At 48.1% G+C, this 15,814-nt stretch overlaps 1 protein-coding gene across 3 annotated transcripts in view; it reads left to right on the forward strand.

Annotated features, from left to right (window-relative positions):
- ARK2C (arkadia (RNF111) C-terminal like ring finger ubiquitin ligase 2C) overlaps positions 1-15,814 on the forward strand; it is a 56,640-nt gene that overhangs the window by 37,295 nt on the left and 3,531 nt on the right. The window contains exons 2-9 of one of the 3 annotated variants that reach the window (XR_012773503.1): positions 3,660-3,969; positions 6,054-6,179; positions 9,477-9,606; positions 10,720-10,824; positions 11,348-11,443; positions 11,686-11,769; positions 12,641-12,747; positions 13,928-15,151. Coding sequence is in view for 2 of the 3 variants with exons in the window: in XM_075488814.1 (XP_075344929.1) it covers positions 3,660-3,969; positions 6,054-6,179; positions 9,477-9,606; positions 10,720-10,824; positions 11,348-11,443; positions 11,686-11,769; positions 12,641-12,747; positions 13,928-14,045 (1,076 nt within the window). In the remaining variant the exon portion in view is untranslated. Of the gene's footprint in view, positions 1-3,659; positions 3,970-6,053; positions 6,180-9,476; positions 9,607-10,719; positions 10,825-11,347; positions 11,444-11,685; positions 11,770-12,640; positions 12,748-13,927; positions 15,754-15,814 lie in introns of those variants that run through there. The other 2 variants (XM_075488814.1, XM_075488815.1) reach the window with 2 other exon arrangements.

Genomic DNA, 15,814 nt, shown 5'->3' on the forward strand with positions numbered 1-15,814 from the left:
GACGAACCTGTTAGGTGCCTTTGGGGTAGGCCATAAAAAATCATCCGAGATCTGGCTGACCCCTCTTCCCGCAAAATCAAAGTATCCCAATGGAGAAGGATAATCCTGCTGTAGGATGAGGACCAAAACTCTGGAGCCCACTTAGTGGGGAGAGTGTCTCTGCCTTGCCAATTCCAGAGCAACATTGCCTTCCTGCAGCCACCACTGGGGCAGGCAGTGGGGAACATGGCTCATGGAGGATGCAATTAGTGGCTCTGGAGCTTGATAGGCACAGTTTCCAACCTCATTGTCTTTGCTGCAGAAATGTCCTCAAAGCTTAGCTAATGAAAATGTCAGCCCTGCCCTTGTTCTGGGGAGTAAAACAAAAGCTGGAGTGGGGTATCTGGACTGGCTTTTAGTCATGGATTGCTGTGGCAGACATTACTGTCCAGGCAAAAAGCAGATTAAATCCATGAATCAAATTTTCTTGAAGCATTTTATGGGCAATGTTTGTCAGTTCCAATGCAAACGTGATCTAGGACCAAACTGCGGCTTGGGAAAGAGAAGGAAGATGTGCTAGTGGAGTAATCATTAATAGACACTGCTAACGTGAGATCCTCCATTATGTTGAACAGGAGTGAGCACCTGCAAGCCAGATTCTGGTGTTGGTCATGGTGAGTTACTTGGAGTAAGGCTGCTCATCTGGTGTCATCAGGGTGACACTGGATTTACCTTGTATATGCAAGATCAACATGTGGACTTGGAGAGCAGTCTCCACCAAGGCCCCTTGCGGCTAGATATGATGAACACAAGGGGGTAAACTTGAAAATAGATAACTTAGAGATGAAATGTTCTGTTGTGCACTGTTGTTTGTTTGCCAGGGCTTTCTGGGGTCCACCAGTACCATGCTTGGCAAGGACTGGCTCTTTGTTGTGCAAGCTGATTTGGTTATGCCAGCTGTATGATTTGATGACTGCTAATAAGCATAGATTTGCTGAAGTATTCCCCAAAGTCTTTGCTTTGCTGTCAAAATCCTCATCAGCAATTAGATTAGTTGTAGGAGGTGAGCAATTACAACACAAGATAGTGAATTATGTTAAGACAAATTGATGGGTTTTATTTAATCATATGGTCTCGGTCACATCTTGATAGTATTTTTCCTATGGAGGGAAATGCATCATTGCACCAGTAGGTACCAGAAAAAATGCTAAAAAATGCTTGTTTTAATTGACTAGTGCCTAAAAATAAGGCAAATTAACTCTGTACCAAAACAAAATGGGTTAGGCTTTTACTTTAGGTTATGTTGGCTCTGCATGGGCTCTACATGCCTTCCTGCCCAGATATCAGAGATAAAGTTTGCATTTTCTGGACCACAGGGAAGTGTATGACCAAGTTCCTCACAAGGACTGTCTCGGTGTGGGAGGAAAAATTCAAGTCAAAAGCTCTGACCAGATGATCTGCCCACCCTGTGCTCTCTAGTTCCTCATGGCTCTGGTATCAAAGGTCCTGCAGATGTTTTGCTAAATCAGACTAAGGCCTCCCAAGATACAGCAAAAGGCTGGAAATCCTTGGCTAAGGTTGCACCAGGCATCAAGAGATGAGAGAGAGATGCAGAGGATGAGACTGGCTTTTTCTGCTTTACTTATGTGCTACAAAATTCATCCCAGTAAATGTGGGGGAATATCACTAAGCTTCATTGTCTTGTGTCCTCCTAAGCCAGTTTTGTCTGAAATACAACTAAACTGCTGCCTGGTGGCACAGGCTGGCGTGTTTGGGTGTGCAGAGGAATTAGCACTTTAACCTGCTCTAGCACCTTGTCTTCAGGTGCCATGAAGATCTGGAGGTATAAAATGGCTCACCCGTGACTTGCCGTAGCTGTTTTCTATTGGGAGGACCCATGGCCATTAAAGGTTGAGCAATTCACTATGAGTCGCTCTGCAAGTACCCAGCAAACACAGCAGTTAGGAGGCATCTCCCCATGATTGCAATGTTGCTCAGCTTGAGCAATGGGCCAGGGCAGCACAGGATTCCCATTTCATTACTCAGCCTTTACCTGTTGGTGGGGTACGGTGAATTGGGACCAAGCTGACGGTAGCAAATATAACCTGCAGTACCGGGGGATGGGGTACATGGATGACTCAATGGGTCTGGGTTTGCAGCTCCATTGTTGGGGAACAGTGGGTCTGATCCTGCCTCCTCTGGTTTTAATTAATAGGGTAGCCAAATCATGCCGTTATCTGACAGCATGAGAAATTATCACCTTAAGAAGTTCTGCTGCTGGTGGCACATGCATTTTTTTACCCGCTGCCTCTCTCAAAGGGGTGCTACAGAGGATTAGTTTGTATTTAAGAGATGCTGTGTGTAATTACTTATGCACAGTTTTGCAAAAAAGAGGAGTTTTTAGGAAGATGAGGTGTTCAAAAGACTGCATAAAATGGTAGATGTCCTATCCTGGGGCTGATCCTCAGCAAAGAGGCATCTCTAATAGCCTCACTCAAGTCTCATACTTCACCTCTGAGCTGCCTCTCTCCCTAGTTTAAGAGCCAAAAGTTTTGCCGTGATGCCTGTAAATGCTCTGGGAATGTAGGAATTAACATGCCGGATTGGGCCAAGGGCCCATCCAAGCAAGGATCTTGAGGCAGGTGCAAGCCAGTGCCAGATGTTTTGCAAAAAGCCTCCACTACGGATATCTTTCACACCTCTTTTCTTCCTCATTCCCATCAGTTTCATGGCTGGTCTCATAGCAGTCTGTGTTGTGTTTCCCACAGCTGCTCTTTCCCTGCATGCAGCTCACGAGGACGGGCTATTGAAGGGTCTCAGCAAAGATGCATGGTCTTAATCCTGGCTCTCAGAGGTGGAAGGCGTCATGTCCTGCAGTCAGTGAGAGACAGTTTCTTAGAGCAGAGATTATTTCCTTGCCTATGAGACATTTTTAGACAGGCAAAGAAATACCTTGAATTGCGTGTCAGCAAGCTTTGAAAACTTCGGTGAGCTCATAACCCATGAAAACATATTTTATAAAACAGATTTTTTTTTCCTTTTCTAAAATATTGAAGCTTTTTCATAGAATCATTGAATGGTTTGGATTGGAAGGGACCTTTAAAGGTCATCTAGTCCAACCCTCCTGCAATGAGCAGGGACATCTTCAACTAGATCAGGTTGCTCAGAGCTCTGTCCAACCTGACCTTGAATGTTTCCAGGGATGGGGCATCTACCACCTCTCTGGGCAACCTGTTCCAATGTTTCACCACCCTCATCGTAACAAATTTCTCCCTTATATCCAGTCTGAATCTCCCCTCTTTTAGTTTAAAACCATTACCCTTTGTCCTATTGCTACAGGCCCTATTCAAATTTTTGTTCCTTTTCTCTTTAAAATAGGCAAACCAAAACAAGCTGAAGCAGTTTTTATCAGTATACACTTCAATTTGGAGCCAAAAAAGTCACTTTGAACCCAAACCCATGTTTTGGTTCCAATGTTTTTTGGAGGAGAAAAACTATTAGTCAAAAATCAACATTTTTCCATGTAATCAACGTTAACTGACCTGTTCTCTCTTTTTTAACTCTTTTGGCAGAGGAGAGAAACAGCTGTTTGCTCAATTCTTGCCCTGGATGGGCAACCACTGGGCTGGGCTGCCCCGGCCGCCACTGGCCCCTGTGATGGCCATGCTCTTCTCTTCCAGGTGCTCCTTTTCAAAGGTCTCAGCATCCCCATGCTACCTCCTGCCGGCACTTCCACCTGGGTCCCCAGCCTCAGCTCTCCGCCGACTTCACCCTGCCTCACGCGGTGCAGCCCCAGCCGGGGCTGACCCCTCACATGGCCCCCGCGCACCAGCACAGCGGCCCCCTGCACCAGCCCCTGGCGCCGGTGCCAGCCCTGCCCTTCCAGGACGTGGCCGGTCCCTCCTTCCTACCTCAGGCGCTTCACCAGCAATATCTCCTCCAGCAGCAGCTCCTCGAGGCACAGCACCGCCGGCTCATGCCCCATCCCAGGTAAAGGGGGTCTTACTCTTCCTGAAGGATGCTGAGAAGCTACGTCAGCCTCACTTCAGCAAAGTGGCTTCTGCAAAGCCCCAGCAGTACATGTTAGTAACATTGGGTTTTCTTCACAAGTTCATCTGTGTACCCCTAAAATGCATCCACCAGAAGGGAAGCTGCAGGGCAGGTTGCACCTGCAGGTGTACCTTTCCCATGGGGATCCATACCGTGCTCATCTAATATGTCCCAAGGTCACCTATTATTGTCACTCATAGGAGAATCATGGTGGTAACACCTTGGTGTTGCAGTGAACCTGTCCTGCATGGCAGAGAGAGCAATAGACTGTGTGCACTAGCTACTTCCTCGTAGTTGCTGTTTCAAAACCATGTAAGAGATTGTATCCACCTGTCCTGTCAGGTTTTGCATATGAAGAGCTTGCTCCTCTGGGTCTAGGTAGGCTTCCCAGATCTATGTGGGAATGATGCTGTTGACCTGCAGCACATTCAGTCACGGAAAACAGCCTAAATTCAGACTGGGCTGATGACTGCAGAGAGAATTACTGTAACTCAGCAGAGGTGGAAATGGATGCCTGGCCTTGTCCTGATTGTGTTTCTTGAGACAGGGGTTTAGATAGCATGTAGGAGAGGAGTGCTTTTTTTGGAAACATATGGAAGCTATTTGTGGGTTGTACCCATGGATCAAGAATCAGAGAATGAGTCTTTGTGATAATGCTTCATTTGGAAAGAATGTTACAGATGGAAAACACTTTCTTTCCATACCCTTTCTGTCTGAAAATTGTGTGTTCTTCTCATCCTTGTTTTGTTTTGCATAAGCTGTATTTTAGGTGGATTTAATGATTAGTTAATAATTGGGTAGCAAATATGTGCGAGGCTGAGGCACTGATGATACAAGTGTTTATCTCTTAGTCATAAGCTGAATTCAAATAAAAGCACGGAGCACAATTCCACACAGAAGCTGCTTTGATAAATGCTGTCAGTGTTCCATTTGCAAGTGGGTTTTGGTGTGGAAAAGGGCAAGAACCCCTTGCCCAGTCCACAGCCTGTTTCTGAAAGCACAGCTGCATTGGAGGAGGGTGTCAGAAACCTTACAGATGTGGGGCATGAGGTCCCAGTAATGGTATTCTGAGTAGTGCCTTTAAAAGTGAAGCCTCTGAGCTGTGGCTGCATGAAAAATTCTTTATCTAGCAGTTCCCTGCTCCATTTGCTCTAGTGTTTTCCCATAGATTTACTTTGCGATGGCTCCACTGGTAAGCAGGAACTCGGCAGGGAGTAAGGGGTATGAGTCTGTAGTGCAAATCCTGCTTGTGCGTCCACCTTGTCTCTCTCCAGATGTGGACACTGATCAAGCAGCATATGCTCTTCCCCTGAGTAGTTCAAATAAGCAACAATCACGAGAAGAGACTCAAATTCCTAGAAAAACCTTGCTATATTTTCTACCCCTTTCCTTTCCCTGCCTGCAAAGGCAGCAGAGCTGGGGGAGAAAGAGCTGGATCCCAGCCTGGCCTGTCCATCATCCAGAGAAATGCTGGCAAAGGCCAGTGAGAGTAAATTCTGCTTTCAGTTACTCCTGAGTAATCCTGTTATGAATGAGGTTCCCCAGGAGTTTATGGACTGCATGGGGAGGTGAGACAACCTGCAGCTTCTTTATGATGATGGATAACAGCTGAACCAGGGACAAGTTTTATCTTGTGTGTTGTTTATGGGGCTGACAGTGGAGAAAAAGAAAATAGTGCAAATGGCACAAAACTGCTAAGGAAGAAGTTGTTTGGTTTCCTCTTTTTCTCTCCATGTTGCCACCAAATAGCATCTCTTGTGAACTGAGTGTATGTGGATGCCACAGGGGGTGAGAGTGGAGGTCTGCGTTATGTCCGTGGTGACCATGAGTAAATGACATAGCTCTGGGTACCTCTTCCCATCCCCCCTGAAACCTGCCTGGACTCTTTTCTCTTGGACGCATATTCACAAGCCCAACAGTTTGAGTTTTCCCCCAATTTATTGACACGGGCTTGAAGCAGGAGCCGTACATATGCAGTGCCCATTGTGTGGCTAACTCGCTTGCTGGTCTCCTTCTCCCCGCAGGCGGGCTCAAGAGCGCATGTCTGTTCAGCCTCACCGTCTACATCCCAGCTTTGACTTCAGCCACCAACTGCAAACTCCACAACCCATGGGACCCCAGCCCAGGTATTTAGCTGAAGGCACGGACTGGTAAGTCTTCCACATTTCACTTGCGCGTTGAATGAGGTGTTTAAAAAGTCCTGGGGAGGCTGCAAGGGTTGGTGAATGTCATCATGGATCAATGCTTTCATGAAAGCTAATGGTGCAGCTCAACAGATACAATGTGGGGAGTGTGCAATGGGAAAACTCATCTCTGGAAGGGCCATGAGTGCATGCTAAAGCCTTTATGCATGTATATGATAACATCGAGGCATCGATATTGCCCATAACTCTCCATCCATGGATATATAGTGCAGCCAAGCATTAATCTTCCTCCAGGGGCTTTTCCTGCTGCAGGGCACAGCCAGAGTCTTTTTCCTGTAGACCAACATCTCTGCCTGAACTAGATCTTCTGCTGTCCACCAGGCACTCAAAAAACAGGAAATAAAAACATACTTCTGAGTAGCTGCTTGTTAGCTGAGCAAAATCCATTCTGTGCACTGAATGGAAAAAATAGCATGTGAACATGTAATTAGAGACAATTGCAATGTATATGCACAAGGGGACCGAAATAAAATGTCACAGGAAATCTTAATTATGGCATTTCCTAACATCTGAGTGCTTCGCTCTGCAAATGGAGAGTCCTTTTAACACAGGGGTTTTCTTTTCCCCCTCTGGGGTAATAATATACAATCTAAAATATGGCCAGATCCTTCTGCCATTTTTTTCTCAGGTGTTCCCATTACTGGCACCACTGTGAGCTGAATTTGGCCGGGATGACATTGTTCAGATCAGTTTGCAAAGCAGTTCATGTATCATCTGGATAGAGCCATTCTTTCTGCATCTCTTTTGGTGCAGAGTGTTTAATTATAATCATTAGAAGGATCTGAAAAAGCATCGCTTTATGTTCCCCTCCTCCTCCCTCCTTTCCCCCCCCTGTGTTGCTCCATAGCCTTATAAAACCTAAGGAGTGGGGATGACAGAAATCATATACTGTGTATATATATTTGGGTGACTCACTTCCCCTTGGGGCACATGTACAGTTTTGCCCAGTGACAGATATAAAAACTTTCCTTTAATGTGTTACCACCGCATGAGCAGCAGCGGCGCTCACTTGGAGGTGGTAGGTGGTAGGCACCGTCACAGGAAATGGGGATGGAAGGAAGATCTGAAGGTGATCAGTCATCTCAGACAGCCCAACCTCGATTAAAATCTTCTGGTGAAGAAGAAATAAACTCCCATTTGGTTCCTTAAATCATCTTCTGCATCCGCATTTAGTGACGACCATCCAACCTGTTATCTGGGTCCTTATCTTTCACTTTTTGGTTGTTGGCAGCCCGTGTACCATAGGCATCATAGCTCTTGACCCTCACATCTGAGCATCAAGATGCTGTACAGTTGTCCATGTAGCACAGGCTAGAAGGTGATGGTTGGTTTTGGTTTTCTTCAGCTAATGTGCTCTGCTTATTCACCTGCAAACCCTGAGAAAACACCGTTCCATGCAGTATTCTGCTTTGGGCCCTTCTGTAGACCCACAGCATCTCTTCAGGAGCCTCAATATCTGATTTTAAGGATCTAGATGCACCGGTGCACAAACAGTTCAGCAGTGCTGTTATTGCAATTACTTGTGCAAGTTAATAATGGCCGTTCATCTTTGAGAGATCTCTTCAGTCCTTGATCTCAAAGCACTCTGTGGATTATTGCATCTATTTTGTAGACAGGGAATATGGGAAGGCAGAGAGGAAAAGGTCAAGGTCGTGCATCAGGCCAGTGGCAGGGCTGGGAGTGGACCCAAAGCCTCCTGATTTCCAGTTGAGCCTTCCATCCACCTGGGAACAGTCTTCAGCAATTGGATAAATATGCAAAATTGTGACACGGGAGCTGGAAAATACCCAGTCCTGTGGATTCTCACCCTGGTTGTGTTCCTGCCAGTTGCTTGCTGTGTTTTATCCTCTGCCAGGTTTTGTCTGTCTAGCACATGGCTAGCACAGGGCCAGCAAAGATAGTCCCTCTCTTTGCTTCAACTTGGTGCAGGGTGTCTTATTAGGGGGTACTAGAGCACTGGAGCTGCTGCCTGGTACACAGGCTGTTCTGGGTAAAGGATTTCTGCATTTACTGTCCCCTCACGTCCATTATCTGCTGTTGGGCAAAAGCAGTTTCACAGCTGCTGGAGGACACATCTGGGTTGCTCCTAACAAGCTGTGTCCTCCACGCAGGGGAAGAGAAGTTCGAGGCTGAAATGGGAAGCCACCCCTATGCTCTAATTAGCTTTGCTTTGTCAAATATGAAGACAACGGTTATTAGAGCACCGGCTTTTGTAATTATGATAAAGTGAATGATGTTCAAAGCACTTGTTTGCTGAGAGACTCTTTGGCTGAAGAGACGAGGGATCAGCTAATTGGATTATAGATGGAGATGCTGCGTTAGGTCTCCTCCCGTCCCCTCCACACGGCGTGGGGATGGGGTTGCAGTTTGTCTCTGTGTGCTGGATTGGGCAGAGCTGCGGCGTTTGCTGGGATCTTGGTCATGCCAAGTCCTGGGATTGAGCTGGGTTATTTTTCTGGAGGAAAAAAGTGTCCAAACTCACCAAGCTGAGCCCCAGCTCTGCTTGCCTGGGCCAGGCTGTGTGCAGGCAAGTGGGACCATTGGGGATGTCCTGCTTCATTGGTGTTGGCCCATTGGTTGTGTGACACCCTTTCCTACAGCAGTCTCATCCAGAAATTTCTTAAAACCTTTCTATTTTCTGCACAAACAGCAGTTCTGGAGTTCCCTGAGGCTGGGTTCAGGCGAGGTGCAGTCTCCCTTGTCTCCCCGAGTCCTACCATGACCTGGGCTGGGAGTCCTCCAAGGAGAGCACAGGCACATCAAAAAGCCCCCGGATGGTGCCTAGCTGGCTCCTAACAACTACCCAGAATGGTTCACCAGTGTGTCCCCTGAGTAATTAGCTGTATTCCTGCAAAATATTCAAGGCAAAATGTAATTGTTTGCAGTGATGGCAGCACAGGGAGGACCTGGTCTGGCTGGGTTGAGTTACCAAGCCTGGGTATCAATCGGAGCCACCAAAATGCTCTTGCTCTGAAATTAGCAGGCTGTGTCTGTGCAGCTCTTGACCCCGGCTAACACAAATGCTAACTGGCATAAAAACAACCCCTCACTCCTTCATGCTGGCCTGGTGGGCGATTGCCCATATTGGAGGAAATTCCCTTCCAAGCAGTAGCATCACCCCAGGTTGAGGAACCCACAGCAGCCCAGAGCCCACCAGTGGAGGTTGCCCTGTGAGCATGATCTGACTTGCTGTAAGCCATGCAATAAAACTGTGCAGTCAAAGCTGTATCCTCGTGCCCACAGGGACCTCAGTGTCGATGCAGGACTGACTCATGCCCAGTTCCAGGTCCGGCCGGTCCCTCAGCCCTATCAGCATTACTTAGCTACACCTCGGATGCACCATTTCCCCAGAAGCACATCCTCGACACAGATGGTAAGTGAAACACTTTTACCGAAAAATGTTTTATGCATTGTCTGCCAGAAGGCAGTCAAAATAAAGGCTGCTATCTTTCTATCACCTGTCTTCTGTGAATCCCACTTATCTCCGGCCGTGGGAGGGAGTGTCTGAAAGGATAATGTTGCATCATTGCACTCTGGATTAGAGAAAGGAGAAGAGAGGAGAGGAGAGGAGAGGAGAGGAGAGGAGAGGAGAGGAGAGGAGAGGAGAGGAGAGGAGAGGAGAGGAGAGGAGAGGAGAGGAGAGGAGAGGAGAGGAGAGGAGAGGAGAGGAGAGGAGAGGGAAAGGTCCATTGTGTGCAGCACCCCGCTCACAAGCTGGTCTGCAAAACCTGGGCAGGATGTGAGAGACTCAGCAGTTATTACTAATAATATTATTAATACCGGAACAAATTGTGGGCTCCCAGGACTTTTTGTATGCAGAAGGATTGGCAGTAGGTGACTCCCTTCCCTGGGCTCGGCCCGGAGGACCATCCCTCATCACATCATTGCTCTCTACATCCGCCTTGATGCCATCTGTAAAGGTTTTGCATGACCTCTTGCACAGGTGGAGATGGGGTTTGATGAGAAGATGGGCTGACTGGGGTCATTTGCTGGCTCTTCTCCTAGCAGGGTGCTGTATTTGGAGCTGAGCCATGCCAAGCACTGCTAATCCTTAAAGCATCCTCAGAAATCCCATGAGAGTGTTTTTTCCTCGTGCCCACAGTCAGACCCTGACACCTGCGTACTACAGCAAGGCTTAAAAAAATAAAAGCTTGGATGAAGAGAAATCCACCCATTTAAAAGTAAATAAAATAAAATCTCTTTTTAAGCTAATCCATGTTGAGAGTTTGGAACTGCAATGTTATAGATGCAACAGGAATTATTATAACATAGTTTATTCAGAAGAAATGCATGTTCTTAGTTATCATTTACAGGAGATCTATTTAATAAAACCTCATATTTTGTTTATTAAAAGGCTTCCATTGGGGAAGGTGTTGGTCTGCTCTTTCATTTTGAATATTTAAAGCACTAGATTTAAATCAGGGTACACAGGGGATTTCTATGTGCAAGTACAGGTGGCTTTATTTTTCTCCCTCACTTCTCGCAGGTTGTTCACGAAATCAGAAATTACCCTTATCCTCAGCTTCAGTTACTTGCTCTTCAGGGACTAAACCCAAGCAGACACACGTCCGCTGTGCGGGAGAGCTATGAAGTATGTATCTCGGGGACTGGAATTATTAAATTTTTAAGTGCTGGGAATCTATGCAATCTCTGGCATAAACTTGTAAGACTTTTGTGGCATGGCAGTTCCATTGAGTCTTGCAGCAATTTTAGTAATAACTGGGAGGTGAAGGGGTTGAGTGGGTTTGGTAAAAGATGGTTTACTCCAGAGTGCCTGGGTCTGGCTCGGGTTGACTCTGGCTCACTTCATGTCTGTGAACAAAGTGCTTCAGTTCTACGGGGTTTTGTTTCCCAACCTGTCAAATGGAGCTCAAATTCCACCCTAATTTCTGAAATATTGGATATCCAGCTCTTTGCCTTGAGCACTTAGTTACTAGCCCAAGAGCCAGGGCTCAGATTCATCATTAAAGCATGGCTGATTTGGGTTTGATGGACATTTCCACCAAAGAAAGGGCAGGAGGGAGCCTTGGTCCCCAGCAAGTGGGGTGGGGTGGTGGGACCTCGTGCCCTGGGAGCAATGCTGATGGTGCTTTGCTGCTGTTCCTGCGCCACAGGAGCTGCTGCAGCTGGAGGACAGGCTGGGCAGCGTGAGCCGGGGTGCCATCCAGAACACCATCGAGAGGTTCACCTTTCCCCACAAGTACAAGAAGGTGAGCGCCCCGAAACCGTGGCACAGCTGCCAGCCCCTCTCAGTTGGCCAAGGGTTGTGGGCACGGAGCGGACAGAAAGAAGGACTTCGGTGGGTCGCAATCCTCAGGGTTGGCAAACTGGCACCATCAATATTCCCCGAAATGGGGGAGGAATGTAAAATCCAGAATTGGTGCTTTAATATCTTGTGGGGCTCCCGGGCTGAAGCAGTGGTGTAGCTCAGCTGGCTGTTTCTCACTTCTAGGATAGGAAGCTGCAGGCCAAATTTTCAAAAGGGTCTCAACCTTCTCCCACCCAGCGGGTGCAATTTCCCCCCTGTCCGCACCTGGTAAGAAAGTGCACACACCAAGGGGGCTTTGTGCATGCAAACCCACTCCATTCTGCATGCAAGCGGTGCTGCCCACATGCCCTGCCGTGAGGGCACTGGCTCCATGGCATGGGGGATCTTGTCCTCCCCTCATTTTGCAAGAGGTGTCTCTGTTGGAGCTGATCTCCTGCCCATAAGGAAATGGGTGCCATGATTTTGGGTCGTGCTGAATAGAAAATGGGAAAAGTGCTTGTTTGCATAGTAATTTCTCATGTTGGTCATTCCTGGCTGGGCAGTAACAAGTAGGGACATTGCATTGCCCAAGTTGGAAGTGAGTCAACTCCTGCCGCGCTTATCTCTGACTGCATCTCCAGTGGATCCAGAAAAATTACATTAATAGGAATGGATGTGTGGGGGGAAGAGAGAAGGGGAGAGCTGACAGGCTAAACACTGCTCCATGGCACAGTGTGGGGCTGGGCCAGTGGCCAAGCTGGTATGGGGCACAGTGGTTGCCCTTCCTGGCAGTGGTGGCCCCACATGCTTTGGGGTCTCCAGGAGAAGCCTCCAGCAAAGGAGACTATGGGGCCATCCTCACTGCAAGGAGGATGGAGGAGGTGGCGGGGGGCTGTGTTAGGGCAGCAGAGGACAGGCTGCTCCTTGGGGCACTACCACCAGCCCCACTGCCACTGGCCCCAGGAGGAGACGTGCCAACCAGCAGCATGTTGGTGGCATCCTCCCCTCACTGGCTGTTTTAGCTGGGCTGGCTTCCCCAAGCTGGAAGATCTGGCTGATAGACGAAGCTCTTATTATTTGCCTTCCTGCAACTACCCAGGCTTGGGAGAACATTAGAAAGTCAAGTCCTAACCAAATTATGTCTTTAACTTTGCTGCAGAGAAGACCACAGGAGGGCAAAGCTGAGCAAGAGGATGGAGAGGAGTCAGACACCGACGAGAAATGCACAATCTGTCTGTCCATGCTTGAAGACGGAGAAGATGTCAGGTATGATTCTTCCATCTGCTCCTCTGCCTCTCGATGCCATCTGAGTTGTGTTTATTGGGATTAATGCTGCTGTGCGCTGGTGGGGTTGTCCCTGTTCTTGTCCTGACAAACTCACTTGGGCTGTTGCAGGGTCTGGGAAACCAAATACCATTTAGATGGACATTGGTATGGGCTGTAGGTAGGAAGAGCTCTGCAGCAGCAGGAGGACCAAGTTTTTATAGTATCTCCTGGGTTTGGATCACCTGCTTCAAGGCTGTGCCAATGGGCCAGGTGGCAAGTGTCAGAGAAGGATGGGTCCCAGGTCTCAGACAGCCATCTGGAGCTCGGGGACGTCAATGTCTGAGCTTGACAGATGACCAAAGTACGATAAAAGGGAGTGTGGGTGTGAAGTCCAGGGGAGTTTGGCTTGTGGCCAGGACGGAGCTGCTTTATTGTAGAATAAGTGAGATTACTCTGCCCGTGCGGTCACAGGGAGCCATCCTGAGCCAACAACAAAGCCCCAGTTATCCCTCACAGACGTCCCCAGGCTCTTGGCTGGGTCAAATCTCTGCTTGTGACAGAGGATGGGGACAAGCAATTGCAAGGGGCTGAGCTACCATGGCTGAAGGAGCTACAGGTGGGCAGTGCAGCTGCACTACTTGGTCCTGCTCCTCACCCTTTAATTGCCTTAAACCATCAAGAAAAACTCTGATCCTCTTGCTGTGGGTCCTTGTGGTTCAGGGTCCCTCCGGCTCGCGAGGGTGAGTGAAGAGATGACAAAGGTGATGTAGGTGAAATGCAACCACATTCCCTGGGGCACACCAGACACCCACATAGGAGCGGTGGGGACCCACCTGACTGCTAACGAGTCACAATGATGAAGAACCAAGAGCCTTTGGAGTATAACCTAATACTCCTGAAAGGTTAAAAAGCAGCAGCCAGGGTAATTAATAACTGGAACAACTCAGTTCTGGAGGGTGTGGGGTTTTCTAAAAGGCTTTTAGCCAAGAAGGACACCATCTCTGACCTACTGCCCTATGTGAGCTGGCGTGGCTGGGGGAGGGTGTAGGACCTAGGCAGCACTGGTGTCACTACATCGGTGCTTCCCCATGTTTGAAGCAGCCCCAGCTGCTGCTTCCTGGCTCTTCTTGGTCCCCTGGACCTCCTCCATCCTAACAGGGTGGTACTTCTCTCTCTGCAGGCGGTTGCCCTGTATGCATCTCTTCCACCAAGTGTGCGTGGACCAGTGGCTGGCCACCAGCAAGAAGTGCCCGATCTGCAGGGTGGACATTGAAACACAGCTTGGCTCGGACAGCTGAAAGGACTGGCTGAACACACCATTTTCCTTACCAGGTCATATGGCCATAAACCCTTGCAGCAAAATTTTTGCCTTCTGAGCCATTTGATTGAGATGAAAAGTCTGCAGGCACGTTAGTGAGGAGGAGGTGGCGGTACAATATCTAGCGGTAGGAGATATTGCACATACACAGGATACGGACCTGGTGAAAGGGAGCTGGCATTCCCAGAGCTCAGAGACCCCGTGCTGCAGAAGATTTAGTGTTGAACATGAAGGAACTAGTTGTGGTAGTCTGGCCTGTCAATCCTGCATTTCATGAGGATTGTATATATACCTCTCAAATACGTAGAAACATGTTAGGGGTCCTTTAGCTATTTCTATGGATGGCAGCTGGAGCATGTTAGCTTAAGAAATGTTGTGTTTGATGCCCTACTCATCTTGTGGTGGACATGTTACTGTTACCTAATTTGCACCAAATATTTTTTCATAGATTCCTTATTTGGTGCCTGATTAATACATTGCAGAGGGGGAATAAAGAGGTCAAGCTTTCCCACCCTTGGGGGGGGAAGAGGCGAAAAAGCAAAATCCTGTTTACAGTCAGAAGGGTTGCACTTTGCCTCAGCTGTGTGTGCTTCCTTTCCTTGCGTTTACAGTGTGTTGCAAATTTAGAGAAGCTTAAAAAAATAAAAATTGGAAATGAAATGAATGAAGCAATAGGGAGAAGCTTCGTTCCTGCTTATCTGCTGGTGCTGGATGCTTTCTGTAGGCACAATATTGGAGTAGATGCTGTTTCTTTGCTTTCCATATCTTAATGAAGTAGCTTGGCATATCGAAATCCAAGGAAGGGCTGTCTTCATGATTGCCATTGTCCATGATGCTTTCCCCTGTGAGCTGTGAGGCTGGTTGGCTTCAGCAGCTGCTGCCAGCACTGGTCCAAAATGATGGTTACTGGAGTTGGCACCTATAGCTGTGCTTTGGGGTATAATAACACTGGAGAGGTGCTGAGAGATGTACGCTGCCAAATCCTCTCCCATGCAAAAGCATCTCTGATAACAGGACGGGAGAAAACTTGATGCTCACAAGGCACTGCTGAGGCCATGAGCATTTTGGCACGGGAGGGGAAGGCAGGTTGGAAGAGGGGTGTCTCATCCCACTCGGTGGGTTGCGAGATGGGTAATCTTTTTGATTCCCCGACAGTTTGTGTACCAACAAAGGCCAATCTCTGCTCGGCAGAGCCGCGTGGTCAGTAGAGTCACGACAATGACTCAGAGGAACAGTCTGACTAGCAACTTTATTAACTGGCGAATTCCACAAACGGACAAACTTAATGAACTGGCAAGCTCAACAAATGAACAGAGGCGATTTGGCAATGGAGCTATTTTCCAGGCAACCCGTCACAATTTATCCAAAACTTATATATAGTGGAAGAGTAGAGGAAGAGAGAAGCAAGAAAAGGAAAGGAGAAGAGAGGAGGAAAGAGAAAGGAAAAGTATCACCACCCTTGGATCCCACGATGACAGGCTTGGCATCCTCCGGTGATGGGCACGCGCGTGGTTCCCTGGAGGGCGTGTCTTTTATAGGCTAATCCCCGCCTCCAGTTACGCCCCTTCAGGACTTACATGGTTCTTGTTCTAGAAAGTTCTCAATCTTCTGCGCAGGCGCTGGGGGAGAGGGGTGGTCGCAAGCCCCTTCCTCAGATCAACTCTGTGTGACCTCTGGCCATATATGGTAAGGTCCGTTGGAACCTGGAACTGCGCATCCTCTGACGTGCTCTCCATGTCCCACTCTCGC

The sequence above is a fragment of the Mycteria americana genome (genome assembly GCF_035582795.1).
Source record: "Mycteria americana isolate JAX WOST 10 ecotype Jacksonville Zoo and Gardens chromosome Z unlocalized genomic scaffold, USCA_MyAme_1.0 Scaffold_18, whole genome shotgun sequence".
Classification (NCBI taxonomy): Eukaryota; Metazoa; Chordata; class Aves; order Ciconiiformes; family Ciconiidae; genus Mycteria; species Mycteria americana.